Below are 26,327 nucleotides of genomic sequence, written 5' to 3' on the forward strand. Positions count from 1 at the left end.
CCTCCCCTCCCCGCCCACTTTTTGGTTTGTATAAATGCCTCTGCTTGTCAGTGTGCAAGTTCTTGATATTTGTAGTCTGACTCACCATAAAACACACACGGCCCTCTTATCATTCACAGCCGCTTTCCAGTGTCCCCTAATACTTACAAGTGTGGATCTGGACGTCAAATCAAGAGTAAGCAACATTTAGTGATGAATTGGTTTTATCGGTTAACTAAAGTTCTCCAAGTTATTTTTCAGAAAGAGGTTACACTTGCTCAATGCACTGTTGGACTACAAGTAAAATGACTTTAAAGCACATTAATCCAAGTTACACATTCCAAATATAATCAAGACATTCAATTTCAACAGAAGAAAGATCCATAAATTTCTCTACATTGCCCATTTAGAGGAAAGTACATGTTTCCTACATTCTGAAGACTAACGTGAGTTTAAAGAAATTACCTGTGTGCCACTTAACTAAGGGGAGAGAGGAAGAGGGGGAGGAGAAGACTCATCCAAGGAATGGGACAGCACTATACACATGAACTGAAAGTGCATTTGTATTATTTCAGAAGCTCACTTTAGGCACTGCTGAATAACCAATGAAAATAGGTAGTTTCAAGTTTTTCCCTTTAAGTTTGAAGCCCTGTCTCATCACCATCATCTACTCGGAAACACACACACTCTCTGGAGTTGTCATGATAAAATACAGGCAATTATGTTTTTTTTTTTTTTTTTAAAAAAATTCTCCCTGACTGGCACTGGGAAGAAAATAGGAATACCATTTTGGTAATGGCTTCTGAGTTAAAGGAACTGGTTGTATAAATGCTTCAGTATATACGTACGTCAGACTGCCAGTTCCAAGCTTCAATAAATATTTTAAAACAGGATATGTAAGAAAAAAGTGCTTAAAATCTTTCAGCAACCAAATAATGCATTAGAGTAAAGATTTATTTACATTCCATTGAGCTGTTCCTTACCCCTGGTTTCTCTGGTGGGCAGTGGGCCACCCTCTGAACAGCCATTTACTGGGCAGAGGCCACCTCCATCTCTTGACACTGGTCTAAAATCATCCAGCAGGTGGCACTGGAACTCCAAAGTACTCCTGATCAGCAAATCAAAGGCTCTGAGGCCCCTTTAAGCCACAAGAATCACTTGAAAACCAAAGAAGCCCACCAGGCAGAATTCTTTCCGGTCATGCATTTTGGTGATTTTCAGTATTTACTTTACTCTAATAGTTTTGTTGAGCCATCGGCTTAAACTTTAGACAAAAGAGGAGTTTTAAAAGGAAACGCTCAATGGCGGTGCCGAATCTGCGCAGCAAATGAAAAATCATTCCTGAATCCACCTGCACATGCTTGGGAATAGGATTAAACTGTTCATCTGATCACAGAGGGACTCAATATTATTACATCATCAGCTACTTTTCTGCACTGATATGAATTCGTATATGCTAATTACAAAAATCCAAAGTAAAAAAAAAACCAATTTCATTACCATAGTTTTTAATGAAGAGAAATGTTTAAAACTGTAAAGGAAAAAAACGGGAACAGGATGGCAAACTCTTAGCAGCAAAGTGGTTAAACAAACTGAAAATATTAATGCACAAACATTAAAATATTAAAGCAGGTATGTTGCGTATAAAATACAGTAGAGAACCAGGAGATGCACTATAGTGACTAGTGCTTAACAGAAAAATGATTAATTTTGTTCTTATATACACAGTTCATTTCCACGGCATTTCCTATATAGCCAGCAAGTTATAGTCTTCAGTTATTCACACCTTGTTCCAACCTGAATTACAAACTCCACACTTACAAATATGAATATTCATTCATAAGGAAAACCAGTATTTCTATTTCAGCAATAAAAAGGAATTTTGAAAGTTAACAGTCTGCTCTAGGAAACCAAGTTTATCTGAAAACGTCAGGGATGAAGATCATCTGTGTAGCAGCCTCCAAATATAGAAACAGTAAAAATAAGACTTAAAATTGCTGCTACAGTGTCTGGTTTTGGATTTAGTTCATCCAATTGATTTTTAGTACAAAACTAGAAATAACCTCTTCTTCATAACATCTATAGTTATCAATATATTTTTCTTCTTTTCAATGTGAAATAATACTTCAAGATGATCTATATACATAATGTTGTCAGTTCAAGCTGTCATATAAATATAAATGCTTTCTTAAAAAAAGTATTTTACAGACAGATAGTGTTATATATACATTGTTCAGTTTGATTTGGGGCAAAAGAAGAAAGCTAACACAAGCTTAAGTGTGACACACAAAATGAACGGTACAGAAATGACACTGAGAACCTGCAGAATGAACTTCAAATGGTAGTGTGATTTTCTATCACTTCAGAGACTTTAAGCAAAAGAAGGAAAAAAAGGCACACTGCTCAACTGTCAAGGGAGTATATCAAAGAACCCCTCATATGGTTAGAACGTAATGTAACATTTTAAAAAAAGAGACAATTTGACCCCAAAGCACTTTTAAATAGTTTGCTGGAACACACCATACCACTCTGTAAATCAAACATCCCATAACACAAATGCTCTGTGACAGGATGTGATGTACAAGCTCTTCCATTCACAATGGCGGATTAAATACTTTCTTGGGAGAGTTCCGCATACATTTTAATAACTTTGCTCTTGACTAGCTGAAATAAAATGCAACTGAAAAATGTTATTGTTATGTGAGTAATAATAATAAGCACAGAAGATTAAGCTTAAAAACAATCAGTGAAACAGCTGTGCACATTCTGGCTTCGCAGAATGATAAATGGAGACTCGAGAGGAAACTGCTTCACATTAACTATTCAGCTAATGCTCCTGCCTTGTAAAACCTTTATAAAGGCAACTAAGCTCTTCTGAAGGAGGAAACTCTGAAAGAAAACAACTTGCTGGTTGAATACCACAAAAACAAACAACGAGAAACCCTCACTTTCTTCTATGCTTACTCAGTCTCTTTATATAAAAATAAGTGTTATGTTTCCATCAGAACATTAGACAATTACACCTGTGCTTAAAAAAAAATTGGTCACTCAAGGCTATTAGAGTATTTTAAAGAGTTTAGATTTCCAGAATGTACAGATAGTAACTCAATATAAACTGCAGCCAGAGAGAAACGAGGATGAACATATCAAATCTTTCACATGGATACAAACGTTAATAACTAGATGAGTTAAATACTCAAAATATATGGAATGTGGTGGTAGATATATGCACATCTACCTCAGAACTAGGAAGGGCAAGAAAAGTTTAATATGTCATAGTTCGTACCTTACATTTAGTTAAATATAAACATTTGTTATTTATACATAAAACTGCTTTCAAAAAACAACTAATACATGATTTAGTTGCACTTGTTCTATCTTTTTTAATTTCCAAGTATTAACTTTTCTGTACTGAAACCTGTTCCTTAGTGCACTTTTTAGTTAATGTCTTAAAAAATTCAAATCTTTAAAAAGTCCCGTCACCTAGTGCATAAATATAAAAATGCCAAAATTAATCCCTTTTAGTTGGATCATATTCTATGTTGACCTTTTGTAGTCAATACTAGAAATGACATTTTGCTGCCAATGATCTATGATGTGTCCCAGAACATGCCACGCACTCAGGAAAACATCAGGCATGGCAAGCATCTGTAAGTCACAAGAACTGATGAGTTCTGCTTCCTCCACGCATGGCCCCAATGAACCAGGCAAGATTCCATACTGCCTGCCAACAGCTTCCACAAATCCAAGTTAGCTAATTCCTGGAGATGAAGATTTTAAGCTCCTGCTGGCCCTGGACTGCTTCACCCAGCAGCCTTATGTTTCCCACCACAGCACCCACATGCCTCACCACAGCGATGGCACATTCTCAAAGGGACGTAGCAGCACATACATGGTACAATAAAGGACAGCGCTACCAGGGCTAACCATCTTAGGCAGAACTTGTCATCACTAGTGTCACATGAACAAGGGTGAGAAAAGTCTCCCTCCGAGTCTGACATACAATGATACAGCATGCTCTCTGCACAGAGCATGCAACTAACTTGATATATGCATCTTCTAACAGGATCTGGAGCATCCTGGCATTTCCCCCTGCCATTTTCTTCATGATTAAACCTTTCCTGGCAGTACACGCAGCGAGAACGTTCCCCATCCTCTTTTCTTCGTTTTGACTTACATTTTAATGAGGGAGGCTGTGTCTTAAATACCACAGAGTCTTTCAGGGAACTTAACTTAGTTTCATCTCCACAGTGGTAGAGATAGTCTGATTTTTTACTGTCTTGTTTAGAAAATGGAATATTGGAGTCAGTATCATCTCTCTCCAAGTCATTTTTCCACATGTCCGGATGTCTGTAGTCTGCATACCGACGTATTAAGATATCTCGAGGATTTATTCTGACAATCTCATCCTCATCTTGAAAGCTGACGTGTCTGATTGACTTCAAAGGGACCTAGACAAGATGAAAATTGCATAAAGGACTCTGACAGTTAATTTTATTTCAGTTTGGTGGAGCAACCCTATCGAGGGACCCATTCAAGGAGCTCCATGACAAAGTTTTGGATGAGATCAACACTTCACCTGGTGAACCATATCCAATCAGATAATACCTAAAAACTAAAACTATCTCCCTGCATGGCAAGAAATTCTGCCATTAGAACTTTGTACTCAGGCTCCAATTTTCCCCCATCTCCAACCTAATGATTTATCTGTAGATTTTGGGCTTTTATTTCTCTCCAGTACCGAGATTGAACCTAGGGCCTTGTGTCTGCTAGGCAAGCTCTCTACCATTGAGTTATACCAACTAACTCTTTGCACTTTTTATCTTGAGACAGGGTTTCAACTAAGCTATCCAGACTGGCCTTGTGTTCTCTTTCCTCTTGCCTCAGTTTCTTGAGTAGCTAGGCATACCGGTCTGTGCCATGAGATCTGGATTAGACTTTGGGTTTGTATCCCATTACTGTATGAGCCAATTCCTTAAAACAGAAGATCTACTGATTTTGTTTTACAGATTTTTAGTGCCAAGAAGATGGTTGCAACTCTCGTATCTTTAAAAATGTAGAAACGGGTAAAGATTGCTGACTAGAATGATACATGTCAGAGCCTCAGAGAAACCACTGGTAGAAATATGTTTATAAAGTCCTCCTGGTAGGGACTCAGACTGAAACCAGAACTCATTACTGGACACTGGGAGAAAGAAAATGTAAATGACAAGATCGATCATGTTTGGTACATTTGGAAGGTAGAACTTGGACGTAACAATATTTAGCAGACGTGCTGAAAGTGTGGCAGTTTTCTCTTTGCTGCTTTTAATATCATGTGTGAATGGCAGGTAAGTGTATGTGTGCATGTGTATACGCACACGCACAATGGTGAAGAACTTGTTAAGCAAAGTGGAACTCGAAAGTGGATAATTCCCAGTGTAATTTTATTGCAAACAATAGGGAAGTAGAAGGATTCATAGAGTCCAGCATGGACTAAAGAGGTAGGGCAGGGCAGGATGAAGAAAAATGTTCAAGCCGGGCGGTGGCGCACGCCTTTAATCCCAGCACTTGGAAGGCAGAGGCAGGTGGATCTCTGTGAGTTCGAGGCCAGCCTGGTCTAGAAGAGCTAGTTCCAGGACAGGAACCAAAAGCTACAGAGAAACCCTGTCTCAAAAAAATCCCCCCCCCCCAAAAAAGTTCAATCTCTGGGTCTCTACAAAACAGATCAAGAGTGCTGTGTGGCTACAGGCATACTCCATCCTTTCATTAAGAAGCCTGACTCTGAAGACAGGGCTGAGGTATGTTCCCACAGTTTAAGAGGGAAGGCAAATCTTTTACTGCAGTAGACCATGCTATCTATGGTATTCTATGACCCTGATGGCAATGCTGATAACTAGAGTGAAGGGGAAGCAGAGAAGACCATCAACTCAATAGGGCAAGAAGAGACAAACACAAAATCAAAGATGATTAATTCCAAGTCCATAAATAAATTAAGTGAACTGCTTTTTATTAGAGTTTGGCATCTTCATTTCAGTTCTCAATTCTGTAATGGGACTCTCTATTTCTACTCTATATATTCCCTGACACTGTATTCTAGAAGCCATCGTCTGTCTGGTTCAGAGAGGCTCACAGCTGGAGAGGAGTTTTGTTTCAAGACGAATCATTCCCCAGGGTCACCATACTTTGTTGAGGTGACAGTTCAAGACTTGGGAATTAGCACAGATGCTGGAGTGGGACAAACCCTTCAGGACTCTTGGATGGAGATGTATATTATTCTCTGTGTGAGAAGGGCATGTGAAGGCCAGAGTGTAGAGTGAAGGATGCTGTGTACTAAATTAACAACCTAAGTTCCTGTTTTGTCCTACCTGGTGATATAGATTCAAAAGCCACTCAGACTGAAGAGAGCTTATGTATAAAGACATAGTAGATGCATACTGAATAAGTCTCATGTACATGGATGCTGAACCAAGAGATAAACGAACATTACTTACCCTATTTTGGGACTTTAGGCTCCCACACTCCTTAGATAATTGCCGCTGTACATATTCCATACTTCGGCTCTGAATGTCTAGGCCTTGCTGACTGAATGGTATCTAAAATTTCAATGATTTCTATTTTAAGTGGCAGCAGTATGAATTTCCTACTTTTAACAAAACCAAGTAAAACATACATTTCAATACCTGATAGGTTGTAAAATCACGTCTAACCAGCCCCTCCCATCAAACACATTAAAACCCTATTTTAATAAAATGCAGAATTGTCCTGGAGATAATAGCTCAGGAGTTAAGAATACTTGTTACTCTTAACAGAGGACCTGAATTTGGTTCCTAGCACCCACATAATGGTTCACAGCCATTTGTAATCCAAGCTGTTTTCTGGCCTTCACAGGAATCAAACATATTATGTACGTTTCCTGTGCACATATGTTGTGCATCACATATGCAGGCAAAATACAGAAATATTTTTTTAAAAATAAAGAAAAGCAGAATCACTTCTTCCCTATTTTATTCTTGGAAAGAATTTTTGTTGTTATAAAAATGCATTTAAATTTAATTTGTCAAGTAACATCTTGCACCAAACAATCCAATCCCCCTGCAAAAGAATACCGCTACTAACAACAATTAACAAAAAAGCAAACAACATAGAAGATAGGTATGGTGGCCCATGCCTGTAACCTCAGTACTTTGGAGTCTGAGATAGGAAGATCACTGGAGCTTAAGGATAACCTGGACTACAAAATTAGAGTTCTAGTCCAGTCTAGGCTACAAAGTAAAATCCTGTCAAAACAACAAAAATAGGAGGGGGAAAGATGCAACCCAAGAATCTATCAATGGCTGCCTGTAAATACACAACACAGCAGGCCAGGAGATGGAGCATCTGAGTGTGTCAAAACAGGGCTGCTAAGAGCAAAAGAGGCAGGGTTGGGGAAGGATAGGACAATAATCACAATGAGTTTTCTGGAGTGATGGAAATACTATGGAACTGAATAGTAGTGACTGCCCAACCTTGTAAATATATTAAAACACCAAAAAAAGGAAGAATTTATGGTATATGAATTATGTTTTGTAAAAAAATCATGAGAACAGTCAGTCCTGATAAGATTTCTTAGCTTGAGTTGTAAAGAACATTTAAGAACTGAAGATTATGGTTAAAATTTTATCAGTTTACTTTCTAGAATTTTATAGTTAAATTAAATATACAGAAATAATAAAGGATATAATGAATTCCCATGTTAATCATTATCAGTATTTCAGTGGTTCTATATTCTATTGTTCTACTGAGACATTCTGCTCCAAACCCTGATACACTTAATCAAAGTGTAATTTGAAAATAGCAACACCCGTTCTATATGAAGTATGAGTTTTATAGGTAGAACATATAAAAATTCAGTAATTAACAGAGAAAGGGACTACTATGGATTAAAAGTTCTGGTAAGACTCCATGAAGGAAACACAGAATAAACTATTTGTTAAACTAAAACAATAATAAATGGAGGAGCATTATAGAGAAGGAAATAAGAGTGAAACGTCTTTGCTTAATATAATGACCTCTAGTTAAATAGTAAGTATATACAGTCTTAATGGCCAGGGATTATAGCTCTAGGGTAAAGGATTTGCCTAGCACACACAAAGCCCTGGTTTCAATCCACAGTGCTAGAAGAAAACAAAGCCCCAAATATCCTGAATATTTATTTTATTTTATTCTAGGAGTAGACTTTTAAAAGTAAAAATGCCTATTTTCACTTATTATCCCTATTTTACTATCTCAAGTCACATATACACACCCCATATAAACACATACACATTCTGCAACTATTCAAGTTAATGAATCAATAATGCCTATTGTTCTCTCATGTGCTCTCTAAGTAAAAAGACAAATGGACATTTATTTTTAGGCTCATTTAACAAAGCTGTTAAAATACACACCTCAAGTGCTGCTTTTGAAAACACTGAGAATACATGCTATTTCTATTATCTTTAGGATAATTTATCAGCTCAAAAGCCAGAAGATACTTTTTCAAAGGGATTCCACTAATAATGGCAACAAAATGGTACAAAGGAATAAACTTGACGTCCCCCTCCAAAAAAAAAAAAATCAATTCAAAAATCAAACACCACCAGTGTGGGATGATTCTGAAAGCACTTGTCCACATCAGCACTTCACTGCAGCCCCGAGTCTTAATTCACACAAGCCAACTTTGTATGGTACATGCCTTCACTTCACGCCAAGGGGCACTGCCTGAAACACTCTGGCTTAGATCCAAGACTGTGTATTATGAATGGCAGTATTTACTGTACATAAGACTTTCTGCATTTACAGAATCATAATGATTTAATTATAAATTGGGCCTTATGATTTTATTTTCCTGCTGTCATTCCTCAGCAAGAACCAGAAGTCTATCTTTAGATTGTACTGTTAGAGTATTTTATTTCAAAAGTTGCTGTCTTATGAGTTTCATCAAAAAAAGGCAAAATTGTGGTAAAGGATCGATTAGGAGATTTATCTCCAAATTTCTGAAATGGCTCTAAACATACACCTGCTATTTTGTATTTGTAAGAAGTGGCATTCTCAGTATCGACAGTTACAAATCAAAATATTGATCAATTCAAAAAATTTTAAGACACACAATATTTTGTCAGAGTATTAAATACTCAGGCAAGAGTTAATTTCATGTTTATAAGTGTTTTGTCTATAAATACATACATATATATATATATATATGTTTTATGCATCATGTGTCTGGTGCCTGTAGAGGCTAAAACAGAGCATTGGATCCCCTGAAATTACACTTGTGGGTCCCCATATGGGCTCTTGGAATAGGACTGGGTCCTCAGGAAGAGCAACCAGTGCTCTTAATCACAGATCATTGGCTCATTTATATAAAAATCTTATTAGCGCACAAGTTGCATTTGTTTCTGGTAAATAGTGAATTTAAATATTGCCAAGGAGGTATTTTAAAGTAAATTTCTAAGTTATCACTTGTATACCTATTTTATATCCATACATACCCGTGGTCACACAAATTTTCTTATGCAAAGAGGGGTTTAAAAAGGGCTGGATCTGTTATGGAGTCTTTTACAGCATATCAACATCAAATATTCACCTATGCACTCCCTAAGAAACTCACACATGTGAATAGCTGAAGGAAAGAACTACCGGCAATAAAAATGCCTGGCAGAATAAAAAGAGCCAAGTGTAGAGATCAAGATAAGCAGAACACTAAGCACATAAAAACCAAAGTAACAAAGGGTAAAGGTAAGGGACAGGCTGGGATGCTCCTGCGTTATAGGGTGGTTTCTTGGATGCTCTTACATTTCACAAACCTCTGGTAATGACCTCAACTCATAAACACTATCTTGTTCATGGTTAAATGACTGCCATGAACTTCAAAGAAAAGCATATTATGACTTAACATCTTGAAACAATGTACTTATCTATAGAAACAATTTAAACTGCCCATGAAACACTAAGGGAGCCAAAGAAAAAGTGACAATTATGTAAGTATTTCTGAAGGGAAGATGATAAGCTACCACTGGAAACAATTTTCCACAGACCTATTTCTGCAAATCTACTGAGTATGTACATTGTCTATCTTTGTTTCAGGCCTTTTCAGGGATATACGCTAATATAATGAATCTTCTAAAAGATAAAATGCTCTCTCTCTCTCTCTCTCTAAAGGCAGGATTGCTTAGTACCCAAAGAAAAGAAGACATAAGTAAAATAGGCTGGTTACAGTCTTGACTTCCTGAAGTTCAAGGTTTTGTTTTAATTTTTAGAATTTCATATAAATTCATATATATTCTTCTCTTCTTCCAATTCCTTCTGTGTCTTCTGCTACTCCCAACTTAAATTCTTGGTCTCTTATTCTTTAATTATTATTGTTACAAGTACACATATAAATTTAGAAATACAACTAGCTGAGTCCCTTTGGTATTTTTCATGTGTTTGGGATTAGCTCAGCAGGGCCTCATTCCTGAATTCTCCTTCTTTCAGTAGCCATTAACTGTCTATAACTCTTCATCTAGAAGTGAGTCCTTGTGAGAAATCCCCTACGTTGGCATGTCAACTGGTGTTCAGTTTTCTTGCTTAGGCAGCTATGTTGTTGAGAGTTCACAGGTGCAGCTTCCCTCTCATATACAAAAGTTACTATCTCACAGTACAGTGGATGTAGTAGTTTTCTAGCTCGTTAATCTTTCTTCCATGTTCCCCAAGCCCTAATTATCTAAGTTGTGTTTGTATTGTAGCTGTTCAGTTATAGCAAGGCACACTATGGCCAGCTAGGCTCTGCATTCTGACCAGTTGGGGTTTTCTGTGACGGTCTCTGTCTGCTGCAAAAAGAAGCTTCTTTGATAAGGGCTGAGAGAAATTAAACTGGTTTAGGAAAGTGGCAGGAGGGGGCTCTCCTCTAGAGTCTATGACTTTACCAGCCACAGAGAATTCCCTCCTATTCAGTAGACCCAATGTCCAACAATGTGTAACTGTTGGCTACCCACTGAATATAAGCATCACTATTGCATCTTTCAGAATATTCTCATCATTATGAGGGTGCTACAACTGGGTAGGCCTACTAATTACTTTTCTCCCTTGGCAGCTTGAATAGCTCCTTCAAATACTATGAGAGCAAGACCACTTTGTACATCTTGAGCAAACACCGGCCTGACTTTAGGAAACAACATGAAAATGAAGGCTATGGCACTACACTGTACTGAGAAATAAGGTTCTTTGTGTCTGACCAAACAATCTTGTCTTTTGGAGGAATCTATAAACAAAATATATAAGCAGCTAAATTTGGCAGCTAAGTAAGGTAACATTCTAGACCTTATAGTTCAACAAGGCAGCTGTCCAGCCCTTTTGAAAAGCTAGCTTCTCTGTTGTAGAAAAGGATCTGTTAAGCTAACTCTGAAGCAGGCAAATAAATATCCAAAGCATATTAACTCCCCTGCTGAATACTTAAAACTCCAGTGGCCCATTTCATGACCTATTGCATGTAAAGCCTGTGCTAAGATGAGCTTCCACTGCTTCTAAAGTCCTTCTTTAAATTTTGCATTCTGATTTTTATGTAGCATTTCCTTAATCTCAAGTCTGAATCTTAGAAAAGGGACTTTAATTCTAGTTATTTTGAAAAACAAAATAAGGTATCTGCTCTACAAACTAAGAGTCAGATTCTGTACTGTGAGGAACTGTCCATGTTGCCTTTCATATTATATCCAAATACAAATGGTATGGAATCCCAACACCAACACGCCGAACAGACTGTTTTACTCTTGGTAAGTATGAAAATACCATCAATAAACTCTCAATTTTTGGGCTGGAGAGATGGCTCAGAGGTTAAGAGCACTGGCTGCTCTTCCAGAGGTCCTGAGTTCAATTCCCAGCAACTATATGGTGGCTCACAACCATCTGTACTGAGATCTGGCGCCCTCTTCTGGCGTGCGGGCATACATCGAGGCAGAATGTTGTATACATAATAAATAAATAAATAAATCTTAAAAAAAAAGTCTGTATGTTAAAAAAGAAAAACTACTAAAACTGTTGCTTGCTTTATAAATGGGGACACTCTACCCTGTCTCACAAGTGCCTAACAGGGTGTCAGGGCAGAGTCAAGAGCAGAGGGAAGCTCCCTCTCTATTNGAGGCAGAATGTTGTATACATAATAAATAAATAAATCTTTAAAAAAAAAATAAATAAATAAACTCTCAATTTTGTATATTGCCCCTTAACAATGTATAGCTTTAAAGGAAACAAATACATCACATTTAATTCCTACTAAATTCCTATCTATCTTTGTCTATAATCTTGGAGATCAGGACACATTAATGATAAGAAACTAGGAATAATACTATTTATTTAATAAAATACTTTCCCTGGATGCTTTCTTTTTTTTTTCTTTTTTTTGTTATCATTGTTTCAAGCTTCTAGAGGTAGATTCTGGTATTACCCAATTTATAGACAAACTAGGAAGATTTTTGTAAGGCATTTACCTAACAAAGGTTCCCAAGTTATGTAAAGAATATCCCTTCAAATCAGTAGGAAAAGGCCAGACAACCAAATGTGAGACATGCAACATTTTTGTTAAGAGAATTCCTAAGTGGTTAATAAACACAAGAAAACACACCAGCAACCAGGGATATAAAACTTAAAATCAAATAAAATACTACTTATTTCTACCTAGTGACTATTTCAATATAAAACAAAAAAGGTGGAGTAATACCAAGTGTCCCAGGAAATGCCAACTCCCTGTATGAATGGCGAATGGGAGGATTACTTCAAACTGTTGTTTTTGAGTAAAATTGACAATCCATAAAAATGTTCTGTGTTTTGTCCCTGGTTTCTTGTATAACCCAGTACATAACTATGTACCCAAGTTTGTGAAAAACATCCTAGATAAAATCCAAGGTATTTTTCACAGTATGAACATTAAATAATCTGGTGCCACTCTCTGCTTCTTTTCCTTTGTTTCTAATATGTGTGGTTGTCTACCAGATGACATACACACACATGCCCATGGTGCTCTCTGTAATGGAGACTGCATATCTCTTCTGGAAATCAAATGTGGAATTTCTGGTCTCCTATATAATAGTTATTTAGAGACAGGCCTTTGGCTGATAGTTAGGTCATGAAAACAGATCTCCTAATCAGACAGAATAGTGTCCTTCTTAGGGCTACCAGATGTTTTTATTTTTATTGTTCCCAGCCAAGTGGGGACATGGCAAGAAGGTAATTGGCCGGCTAGGAAAAAAGGCCCTTACAAAAGCCAGTCCAACGCCCTGTAATCTCAGCATTCTAAATGTTAGAGCTGTAAGATTAAAACAAACAAAAAACCTTGCTGTTTGAGCTACCCAGTTCATGTCGTCCCACAACACCTTGAACTAAGGTACTCATTCCCTGTCTGCAGCACTCTTCCTCCACATCCCTGTGCCCTTTTACAGAGATTACATTAATTTGTCTATGGACATACCACCCTGAATGCACCCAATCTCATCTGACTACCATTAACTGTAAATCAATACCCTTTCTTGGTTTTGTTTGTTTTTAACCTGGTAAAGATTAGAGGGTCTTGGTGGTCTTCTGTAGCACAACAGTTTCTCTATATATGACATATATATGTATGAATGGTACGCATTTTCTTACCTGGCTGCCTTGGCTTTGCAAGTAGACTCTTCTGGCATTCAGATCTTCAAAGGGTAAAGGTCTTATGTCTGAGCTTCTGTAAGGCTCACTGGTAACCACTGTCTCTTGCTGGAAAAGGTGATCTTTTACTAAGGAACGAGAAGTGTCCTCTTCAGTGGTCTGATGGGAGCAACAACACAGAACAACACTTCAGCACAATCAGTAAGTCTATGCCATTAACATCGCCATGAAAGGCAATTCCCTGAACTCAAAAGTACATGCCAAAATATGAAGAAATTTAGAACACTTAAACTTCATGACTACAGACCTCATTAAAAATAACTCAGAAGAAACGAAGATACAATGATAAAGCCTTTAACTACACTGAGTAGTTTAAATACATAAATGACAAAGAAATTAGGAGGAAAATACAAATAAATATAACAATTTGCAAATTAAAAATAAAAAGCACACAGTACAAGCTATAAAGATGATAAAGAGAACAAAAATATGAACAACAGTGGTCCATGAACAGAAACATGAGCACAGTGGTCCATGAACAGAAACATGAGCACAGTGGTCCATGAACAGAAACATGAACACAATGGTTCGTGAACAGAAACATGAGCACAGTGGTTCGTGAACAGAAACATGAGCACAGTGGTTCGTGAACAGAAACATGAGCACAGTGGTCCATGAACAGAAACATGAGCACAGTGGTCCATGAACAGAAACATGAGCACAATGGTCCGTGAACATAATCATGAGCACAGTGGTCTGTGATCATGTTTAACTTGCTAAAGACTTACAGACACTTAAACCACCAATCACCACAGACTTAGAGAGGGCATATACTCAACTAGTGATAGTCATTTAAGACATTTCAAAATATCGCAAACAAAAATATCTGTAAAATAGATGTTACATGAGCGAAATATAGCAACTATAAAACAAAGTCCTGGGTTTTTCCATTTCTTTGCAGTGTAGATTAAACTATTTGCTACTGTCTCCATTATGTGTAATTATTTGAGAAAAGATTTTGACAGTCAAGTAGAAATGGCTGAATACTGTCACTGACTCAAATTATTACTCAAACTATCCTAAACTAATTTAGAACAATCATTATAGTGTTAGCGAATTTCGAGGTACAAGATGTATACTTTCTTTCTTAAATAAGTTTTGAAGAGTTTTTTAATGCTACTTCTAAAATAAACAAGTAAATTACATAAACTGACCAGGATCTTTTAAATTTATAATTTATTTATTATAATAAATAAAATCTTTGCTCTAGAACCACAGTCTCTAGTCATTAATTTCTCCAGAATTCACTTTTCTAAATTATAAAATAACTGTAACATCTAGTGAAAAGCAGTTATTACACCAGGAACCAAGCAATTAAAGTTTGAAATATACACAAGGACCCACTGCCAAGTAAAGCCAACTATGTCAGACCTGGTTAACTCACATTGTGACCTAATTCTCCTCAGAGTTGTCCCAGACTAGCATGATGATTAATGCTAAACTACTGAAAGAAGTTGGCTAAACACTGTTATTCAGCAAACATTTTCTGTCAAAATACATTTAAAAATTGGGAAGAGCAAAAAAGAAAAAAAAAGAAACCTATCTGTTGAAGACCTTCAAAAACAAACCACTAAGTCGCTCACAAACTGAATATAGACAATGTAAAAAAGGACCTTAGAAGCTTTGATTCACTCGTTAAAATAGGATGTAAATTAAAACGTTCAACCAACTTTTTACTATAAATTGGGTATAGTCTCAGTCTTAGAGCTGGCTGGGATACTCATAAGATAGAAATTTAAATAAGCATTAGTTGCATCAACAAAAGATAAGGTAATGATATCTTTAACAATAACTTCTTTTACTAAAATATAGTCTAATTGAGAAATCGTTTAGTAATTCTAAATGAAAGCTGGGCATGTAGCTTAGGATACCAGCACTCACTTAGCATGAGCAAAGCCCTGGGTTCCATCCGCAGCACAGCAAGGAAGCAACAAAACTTTTTTGTCCAAAACAACAAGCTTTACTTAAAATATGTATCTGAACAAAACAAAACAAAACAAAAAACAAAAAAAAAAAAAACGGTTTTACAGCCCAGTACTACTATGCTGACGTGGCTAGAATTCTGTGCTTCTGTGAGTAGAGCAATAACAATTTATAAGGATACATTTAAATGGGTCTCAGCCAATAAAATAACTAAGGAATCATTTAGATGAGAAATGACCAGTGTTTGAAAGTGCTATCCATATGATGTATAATAAAGCATGTTATTACTTATACTATTATGAAAATCAAACTAACATTTCAGACAATTCTGAACCAAGAAAAGTTTATTTTTATGTTGTTAATCTCTTTAAAAAAAAGGACTAAGCGTTTACCCTTACTTTTGATAAAAAAAAATCTTAATTTTTAAAATACAAATATACTCTACCAGTAAACCAGTCACTTTTTAAAAAGTGTAATGTATCTTTTCCCTCTCACCTAATATAAAAGCATTACAATATTCTTCACCTTTGCCTGAGATTTCTAGACTGATGCAGAGCAACTCTCTATGTCTATAAAATGACTTTGTAAACATGTGACCTTCCCATCCACTTTCCGATCTATTTTCTCTTCTCTATACCCATTGTCTGCCTGAAAGCCCTATCTCATGTTAGTGTGATTCCAACCGATCTTTTCAGACTCTGGCTCACCATTTTTCATTAAGACTTTTATTTTTATACTCAAAGTCTTACTAAAAGCCCACGCTACCAAGGCTGTAAGAAACTGGGCACATGCTATCATGGCATGGATGAGAACCAGAATCCTCAGAGCATCCTCCTAAGTGACTACACAGTCCACAGGAATGCACTGCAAAGTTTAATTTTATCTGATAAACAAACAAGTACACTATACTGTACTTGCTCAAGAATTTTATCCTTGAAGTTATCACAAATTAGCTTTGAATAATGTGTGGCTGGATGATATTCGACAAGACAAAACCTTAATTATTAAGTATATATACATATAGTAGTTGAAATTGTATACTCAGATTTTGTGACCTTATAAAGTACAAAAAAGTTCCATAATTCTTTTGCCCTAACATAATCACAAACATATTTATAGTACCAGCTCATTGTAGAAATGAGCTGCAATCAATTCCTATTCTAGTCAACAGATCCTTCAGGGAAATGTTTGGTTAAGAATAAACTAATCCCCTCAGATACACCCTTTTCTCTGAAGACAGGGTCTCACTAAAATATGTAGCCCTGGCTGTTGTGGAACTCATTATGTCATCTAGACTGGCCTTGTACTAACATAGATCTGTCAGTCTCTTGCTATCCAGGGCTAATGCTTCCCATGATCCCCTTAAGTTTTTAATCCTGCCTCCCACGGTTCCCTTAGGTTTTTAATCCTGCACTTTTTTGAGAGTTTTGTCTAAAACACCATTAGTATATAATATTCTACTTAAGCAACCTCAATGAAATAACTGATGAAATAGTAAAGAAAGAAGGAATGTCAAGACATATCTGCAGAAAATACATCACAGAAAAATCAGTCCGTGTCCTGGCTTAGATAGCAGAAAAAACATTCCAACGAAAAGTTAATTTGGCCTCAAGGTACTTTTAAGTTTGTAGAGATTCTTTACTGTTTGTAGATACAGTCTTGAGACAAGGAGCAGTAAATCCCTTTTTCTTTCTTTTTTGATTTTTTTAAGACAGGGTTTTTCTGTAGCTTTGTAGCCTGTCCTGAAACTCGCTCTGTAGACCAGGCTGGCCTTGAACTCACAGAGATCCACCTGCCTCTGCCTCCTAAATGCTGGGATTATAGGGGTGTGCCGCCACCACCTAGTTATTTCTTAAGTAACAACAATGTTTGTGATCACAGCTATAAAAGACACCAGAAGTCAAACATGAACAAGATGAGATTTTAAACCAAAATAATGGACCTGTTCTCAAACTATTCAAAGATACTTGAGAAAGAAGTAAATTCTCCCTGGTAGCTCATGGCAAATGATAGAGACACTAAATTGATGAGAACAGAAAGGTGTTCTGCCACCAAATACTCTTCTATCTAACAATTATGGCAAAGAATGGGATCTTACTCTCTGTGGATAAATTAATGAATATTCAAAATGAGATTTCTGCTCTAACATTTAATCCTTTCAAATTTGACAAGTTTGTTTTCAGCTTAGTAGAAGTAAAAACAGTTTATATGCTCTGCTTTTAAACTATATTCTAGCTGTCTTTACAAATGACGGTCAAAAAGCAACACATGGGCTAATGAAATGGTTCAGTGGGTAAAAGCTCTTGCCTCAAATTCTGATGACCTGAGTTCAACCCTTAGAACCCACATGCTGGAAGGAATGACTTCCAAAAGTTGTCCTCTGACTTCTACAAGTGTGCTGAGGTGCATGCTCCCTATTGCTCTCCCCCCCACACACACACAATCTCCCACGTACCCAATCACTTATTCTCCAAAACTCTGGCATATCTGTCACTAGATAAACTATAGAGCATTAGCGTAAATTTAAGAATTCTCTTTCACAGTTTTAATCCTGGACAGACCTTAGAATAGTGTAATTGGTGGGGGGAGAGGAGGAAAAATAATGGTTACTCTACTCTTCCAGAGGACCTGGTGTGGAGGGGGACATCCTATTCCAAGCACCTAGATGGAGACTCACAACCACCTGTGACTTCAGTTCCAATGCATCTGACTCCCTCTTCTGGCACTGCTTGCACATGGTGCTCAAACATCCACACACATAAAATACAAATAAGAACTCTCTACTCATGTTAAGGAAGTTAGCGTCTCTGTTCATACAACTGTTTGCTATAAAAGACATCTCCACAAAACTCAGCAGCTTAAACAACTTCACAACATAAATTGAGTCAGAAATTTGGGAACAACATAGATGTACAAAAGTAAATAATCTCTACAAACTTAAAAGTACCATTAAGTCAAATTTTTTCAATGGAGTGTTCTTCTGTTGTACAAGTCACATTTAAATCAATCAAATGAGTAAAGGAGATTCCCCTCAGTGTGTGAGATGATGTCCTGCAGAGAAAGGACTAGGGGTCTGAAAACCCAGCTCAATGCTGCAGAATGAATCTGACCAGCTTCCATCATGCCAGCCTGCTCGCTTCAGACTTCAGATCTCTACAACTTTATGAGTCAATTCCTTATACAAAATAAAATTCTCTAGGCAGTGGTTCCCTTTAATCAGGAAGACCTAGGTAAATAATATTATCTTTGAAATTTGTGAGTTAACATGAATGCTAATGATTTTCTAAACATGTTAATGTTTTGAAACCCCTTTCAAGCCAAACTACTTACTTGTAAATCGTCTTCTCCTTCAGCCTCATTTTTTGATGCTGGGCACCCTAAAATAAGAGGTCAAAGTTAATAAAGCATATATATATCCCCCTAGATTTCCATATTAAAGGTTGACAATATCATTATAAAGATCAGAGATTCATTTCTAGGTTGCCTGGTTACAGATTCAAATACCAGACACTTGTATTTGTTCCTGTTAGAATAATAAAATGACTTCTTCCATCATCTCTTGGCAAATTTTCATTTACTTTCTTTTACAGCTAAGCAGACTTGTTATATTCTATTTCTCTGGTTGTTTAAGTGATGTCAAAATGTGATTAATTTAGTATTTAAATAGTCTGATCCAGGAAACACAAGCATCCAAAACCAAGATTTTAGTTGTTCAGGTTAAAAAAGAAGTCAAACTTGACTTACTATGGAGAGTCCACTGATTAACTTGTGTGTATATCCATGTCTGCTTAGGCTTTTATGGTGTTGAGTGTCTTTAGTTACAATAAATTAATACAGAATGACATGCAGTAGTAGAGTACATGTCATTTATGTTCTAGACATAGCTAGCATGAAGCAGCATGAGATGAAAAGAAATGTGGTCCTTGTAAAAAGTAGTTTATTTTTGGGGATAAAAAAAGTAACAGAAATTTAGTAAGTTTAGAGAACTTTGATGAGGAGGAGGAGGATATTAAATTTTTAACAAGACAGGCTGAATACAGCAACAGTAACCTGGTGAGGCAAGTGAGCATTTCCTCCTTAAACATAAACTGGCACAACATTGTGAACCTCACTTACTCCATCTTAGAAAAAGAAGTATTCTCGTACAAGGGCATTTAAACCTGTATTCATACAGGTTTAAAAAAAAATCAGCTCAAAACTTAAAATATATTACTTTAATCTAATGAGTTATGAATAATGATTTTTCTCTTTAAATTATTTGTTTTATAAAATTTAGGCAAACAATTAGAATCAACTGGGCAGCTTTAGAAAATATGCCAAAATTAACCAGCTTCACACACTTATCAAAACATACTCAGTATTAAGCATTTTCAAGCTCATCTCTAGTTTTCTCCTAAGTAGTTTATATCTTCAAATTCCTCTAAATTACCACCTTGCACTTCCTACTTTCTGTCTGCTTGCTTTTCCATACAGTCTCATTATACAGCCCAACCCAGGAAGAGCTTGAGCTCTCAACTATCTGCCTCTGTCCCTGAGCACAGGGCTAACAGTCACGTTTGACCACACTGACGTTTTAGTATTATTAAAGGTTTTATCCTTCTCAATTAGAAAAAAAAATATTGGTTATTATCTCCTATGGGAAGAGATGGGCTTAAATATCATCTTCTTTTGTTTAAGCAAACACATCAGAACTATGGGAAAATACATTCTCCATTTAGAATCTCCATGTTTGGGGCTGACCATCATTTAACAAACCGGTAAGATATTAAAGGGGACAGATGAGATTGTGGCCTCTGCCAAATCTCAAGAAGACCACAGAGTTTTATAACTGAGTATCTAGAATCTAGATATATATGAATATTACAAGGTTTCTTTCTATCTCATTAAAGAGAAAAGAGTGTAATATTCCGGGACACAGACTGCTGACAGGCTCTTCACAACACCACCTTCACATGGTATCAAATGCGACTGGACAAACATAAAGAAACCAAGCAGCCTTCTCACTACTCATTACTCTTTACTTACTATGTGTGGGCACGTTAACAGACAACCTTACTTGATTAAAGGACACAACTACTTTAGGTCAACATCAAAGAAAGAATAAACATTTACTACTATCTATATATAAGGTGTAAACATTCAGAAAATTACAAAAACAAAAACACCCTACCTTGAGAAATATCCTCTATAGCTCTTCGAATGCCTCCATCGAAAGCCCCGGCATCTGCAGGACTCTGAAAGGTAAGGCCGAACTTCTTGTCGTCGATCTTCCAGTGGTGAAATGTGGGAGTGACCTTGTTATAAACGAGGTCTTTTTTAAGCATACACTCCAAAACCACCTGCCAAAAGTCAGGTGCCAAAGTTAATGAACACACAAAATGCGTCTAATGTAGCTTTGACATAAACACTGAGGACTAAAAATACAACGAGCGTTTTTAAATAAAATGAGCTACTGAATGTAATCTTCACAAAGTCAACTTAATAAAGGGACTGAGGAGATTGTAAACAGAATGTGGATTATGCTATCATTTAAAAGAATAAACACTTATTCTGCATACAAAATTTCTAATAGAATATACTTAAAATTGTTTTTGAGAAAGCCTGGGAAAAGAGACACAACAGAAGTGGTAATAACAATATGACTTTTAAAAACCACTCTCCCCCTTTCTCCTTGTGTTTCTGGGTATCTAACAAGCGCTCCACCATTAATTGCATCTTCCAGCCATTCCTCTTCTACTTTCTTAAGAGACCCATTACAGAAGCAGATCTAATACTTGCCATTTTAGTAGCTTGGTTATTGGTTATAAAACTTTTTCCCCCTTTGTGACAAGGTCTCACTGAGTATGTCTGACTGGACTGAAACTTCCTAGGGAGACCAGGCTGGCCTCAAGCTCACAGACGGCCTGCCTCTGCCTCCCAAGTGCTGGGACTAAAGGCGTGTGCCACCATGCCTGGCACTGGGTTGCTAACTTCTCAAAGCTCTAGCTTCCTCTTTTGAAAATAACAGCATTAAATACATCCTATAAATTTGAATGAAAATTTCATGTAATTTGTGGGATAATGCAGCTTTGTTTCTTCATATTTTATTTTTTTCTGAAATGGTTCAGGGAAGTAACAATAATAGGTAAAATGACTTCCTCCCTTTTACTTGGGTTATCTATTTTTAATATCCGCTCTATACATCCTAATGTATACAATTTTTATTTTATTTAATTTCTGTTTGTCTATTTTTGCAGTGCTGGAAATTGCATTTAGGGCCTCACACATGATAGGCAAGTGGTCTACCATTGAGCTACATTCCTAGTCCAACATTTTTGCTTATTTTATTCTGAACTGTACCAAGGAGGTAATTATTTGATGCCCATTGCTCTTTAATACTTGGATGTCTTTCTTAAGACTGTTCTTGTATGTAACACAGTGAGTGATCAAAGTTAACATGGAGATACTCTTTTTTAGTTCATATTCTAATTTTGTCTGATAACAACATTTTTAAAACTTCTAGTATAGGGTTCATTCTAGGATCAAACATTATATTATCTTTAATATGGGAGCCTTTTTCTACCAAGATGTTCAGACAACTTTCTATCACATTTGCTATCATTATCACTATACAAAAGAGAAAAAACACACGTTAAGATTACTCTGTAAGGCTAAAAGAAACCGGTTAAGAACCACCTAAGCAGCACTCAGATCACATACCTACTTTATTTCTTCACACTAGTAGTAATGACTTCAAACCATTTTGCTTCCTAGTCTGTTTATTCCTAGTGCTTCTAAGACTAGGAATGCTACAAGGACTTGGACTCAGCTTTTTTCTTGCAGAATTTTTGACCTCAGGGCAACATGTGATATGTACACACACACACACACACACACACACACACACACACACTACATGCTCAAAAACACCATGCCTGCTAACTCCGGCTATCACCTTCACCGGCATGCCTTTTCCACACACTGCTAACAATCCCCTCAGTCAGGGCAACTACTCTGTATGTGAAATACTTTCTTTCTTCCTTTCTTCCTTTCTTCCTTTCTTTCTTTCTTTCTTTCTTTCTTTCTTTCTTTCTTTCTTTCTTTTTTTTTTTAAAAAAAAGAATAGAAAGTATACTTTGTTTTAACCTTTACAGTCTTCCCAAAGCTAGGATCAAAACTAAAATCCTAACAATGGCTGACTGCAGCCCAGAGATGGTCCCACTCCACCCATCTGACTGCCTACTCCAGTCTCGTTTCCTGCTCTGCTCTCTGCTCCCTTTACTCATCTGACAAAGACTCTGGAGAGAGAGTCCCAGAGATGGTGTAGCACAGGTCACTTCCTTTGCCTATAACTTTATTACTTAACCCATACCTCACAAAGATTCCAATTCAAACAAACATTCATAAGAAAAGCCCTTCCTGACCTCTAGACAAGATGCAGTCTGATAAAGTTTCTGACATTGTAATTTCAAATTGGGTATTTTTAAACACCTCCTTTCGCTAAGTCTATAAACTGCATCTATGTTTGGCTATCCCCTAATCCTTACAACACAGAAGCAACCTTTCATATCTAACAAACATCCTTCCTCAGAAAAATACACGTGTACAGTTTCTTCAAAAACTTGCAGGCTTTATGTGTTTTCCAGATCTCCACCTACTGAATTAGGTTATACCAGGCTACAGTTGGCTTTTACAGGTTTTGTAGAGCCCAGTGGACAAATGTTTTGGAATTTTGGAAGTCATTATTAAACATTCAATAATAAAACCTTATAGTGAAATAAATTACTCCGATTACTGCTTTGCTTCATGTCATCCAGTGTAGGGTAGTCCCTGCCCTGCTCCTCATTTTTTCAAACATGATATTCAATGACACTGGTAGAGTGAAGTCAGATGAGGCAGAAGTATGTAAATACTATAAATCACTACCTCTGTCCCATATGAAAGTAGTTGTTAAACCTTTATCATCAAAGCACTGGGACTGATGTCTGTTTGATAGCAAGTCTTGTTAACTTAGTGCTAGGGTTTTGCTGATGGCTACATGTGTGGAAAAGTATCTATGCTGATTTACTATTTGTTATACAACTATTTTTCAGAAACAGAAATATAAGAGGACCCAAATTTAAGTTATAGAACTCAAGAATAAATACTGTATGTGTTAATCACTATAACACTTGGACTCATTCATAAATATAGTAAATGCAGTATTTTAGAAAATGGTAAACTGAATTGTTTGAAAACAGGAAGAACAAAAAAAGTTTGCTTCTAGGTATTATGTAGCATGTCACTAAATCTTAATGCCTGAAAATATTACTGAGTTAGTTCTTCTGTTAGATTTCCTAAAATTAATACTTTCCAACTGTTTCCTTTTAGATTAAGATCTCAATGTGATCTATACTACTATCCACCACTAGTTTCCAAATGTTCTTGGAGATATATAAAAAAGGAAAACACTGAGTTCTTGGAGATATATAAAAAAGTGCAAACACTGAACTCATGCAATACACAACAGGTACAAGGGTAACATACCAACAAATTATGAATCAGAAAGAACTCAATTTGTTTTTGCCTATATACTAGGGATTAACTTGCTGATATTATACAATACATTTAATGTAGCAGAAAGATACTCTTTAGGGCTACAATGGTGGTAGCTACTGAGGGTTTAAGAGCAGTCAGTGGGACAGAAAGACAAGTTACCTATTAATTACCACTACCACCCAACCAAAGCCTTTGTGGATAATCTTAAATCTATGTCACAGAGAACATGTTTTTATCAAACAATAGTTACAGAAATCTCAGACTCCATGTCTGAATTAAATAACTTCTTTTCCATTTAAGTCACATAAATTACAAAGCTGTTTCACATTTGACTTAAAATAACATTAAGTGAGGGAAGAGGAGGAGGAGAAAGAAGAGCAGGGGAGAACTCTATTTATAATTATTGGAGCTTCTTTATAAGAGAAGATCCTGTATACAAGAAATGAATAATTCCAAGACCCATTAAAATGATCCTAAATGCAACTGCCACACATAATAAAAATGTTTAAAACCAGAAGCAGTATGGTTTGCTTATTTTGCGATTCATAAATGCAGTTAATAGTTGAAAAGCAAGGCCAGGAGCCAGCTCCATGGGTCAGACAAAGTGTCTGTGGCACAAATGTGAGGAGTCCCTGAGGAGAATGTCTCCGAAACCTACACAAAGATGAGCATGGCAGTGCATATCTGCAATGTCGTGTACCTACTGTGAGTTAGGAAGCAGAGGCAGGAGAATTCCTAGAAGCTCTTGGACCTGCGAGCTCAACATAGTGAAAGGCAAACTATTAAGACAACCTGTCTCAAAAAAGGTCAAAGGCAAAAAATGTTGTCTGACCGCCACAAATGTGTCTTGGGATGTCCGTACCTGTACACTATGGGGGGGGGGGTGAGACTGTATGCTTCAAATATATCTCTCCTTAATTTTAATTCATAACTCGAAAAATTTTCCAGGATTAAGTAGTTTAGGAAATGGGCAAATTTCACCAGGTCCCCATGATAACCTTAAAGAACACTGAGTTAGTGAGACAGAAATTCACACATACATACAAGTAGCCTCATTCTCATTTCTACCCAAGAGAAAAATCTTATCCTAAGTTGATAAAATATAAAGTTATTGTACATATTAATATAATATTAAATCAAAAATAACTATAAAAATACTTTCCTGAAGTATTTTAACAAGAATTTCCTAAAGTAATTTGTGACTGATCCACTTAGAATGTGGTTAGTTATCAAAGATCAAGTAAAAGAGCTGTATTTTAAAATCACATTAGTATTTTTTTAACTCAATCATTAGCAAGTATACTTAAGTTAGGAAGTAAAAATGTATTCTTATTCTGTTAAGGTTAAATAGATATTAATTATAAAAACTATATAAAATATGGTGTGTGGAATATTAGCTGAAGATGTATTACATTTGTTTATGCTGCATTTGTTGAACTGTCAAACTGTGTTACTTTGCCTGCTTAAAACACCTGATTGGCCTAATGCGCTGAAGAGCCAATAGCAAGGCAGGAGAAGGGGCAGGCATGGCTGACATGCAGAGAGAATAAATAGAATGAGAACAACAGAAAAGAAGGAGGAGAGAGGAAAAGAGAAGGAAAGAACACCAGGTGCCAGCCACACAGCCAGATACAGAGAAAGAAGTAAAGACAAGACAAATAGAATAGAGAAAGGTAAAAGCCCAGAGGCAAAAGGTAGATAGGATAATTTAAATTAACAAAAGGTCGAGAGAAACAAGCCACGCTAAAGTCTGGCATTCATAATTAAGATTAAGTCTCCGGGTATTTATTTGGAAGCCTAGTGGCAGGCCCCCAAAAAGTAAAAAGTAAAAAAACCAACTACACTCTGAAATTTAAAAAATTCTACCACCACCAATTTATTAAAATCTAGTATTAAAGAGGAAGAGGAAAAACAAGGTCTCTGCTATTAAGCAGAGTTAAACAAAAGTGGAGAAGGATGGTCTATTAGAAAAACTATTATAATTTTCTTACTTCCGTGACAAAACACACAAGGACAGTAGATGAAAGAAAGGTTGTTCCAGACTCCGCCTGAGGGGTAAGGCATAGCAAGGCAGGAAAACGTGGTGACACAACACAAGGTCACACATACACAGTTTGACAGTCAGGAGTCCAGTCAGGAGGGAAATAAAGAGAGACGAATACTTGAGCTGTTTGGTCCTTTTTTATTCGGCCTGGGTCCCAGCCCACAGGATGGTGTGGCCTACATTCTGGGTC

The 26,327-nt window shown here is 36.6% G+C and overlaps 1 protein-coding gene across 1 annotated transcript in view; it reads right to left on the reverse strand.

The window, feature by feature from the left end:
* Positions 1-672: 672 nt before the first annotated feature.
* Positions 673-26,327, reverse strand: part of Spred1 (sprouty related EVH1 domain containing 1) — a 73,823-nt gene continuing 48,168 nt past the window's right edge. The window contains exons 3-7 of the mRNA XM_050133724.1: positions 20,747-20,915; positions 18,907-18,953; positions 13,594-13,752; positions 6,453-6,554; positions 673-4,430 (exon numbers count right to left, since the gene is read on the reverse strand). Of these exons, the coding sequence (XP_049989681.1) occupies positions 3,783-4,430; positions 6,453-6,554; positions 13,594-13,752; positions 18,907-18,953; positions 20,747-20,915 (1,125 nt within the window). The 3' untranslated portion in view covers positions 673-3,782. The remainder of the gene's footprint in view (positions 4,431-6,452; positions 6,555-13,593; positions 13,753-18,906; positions 18,954-20,746; positions 20,916-26,327) is intronic.

The sequence above is a fragment of the Alexandromys fortis genome, unplaced genomic scaffold (genome assembly GCF_014885135.2).
Source record: "Alexandromys fortis isolate MF-2015 unplaced genomic scaffold, M_Fortis_MF-2015_v1.1 scaffold_6, whole genome shotgun sequence".
Lineage (NCBI taxonomy): Eukaryota > Metazoa > Chordata > Mammalia > Rodentia > Cricetidae > Alexandromys > Alexandromys fortis.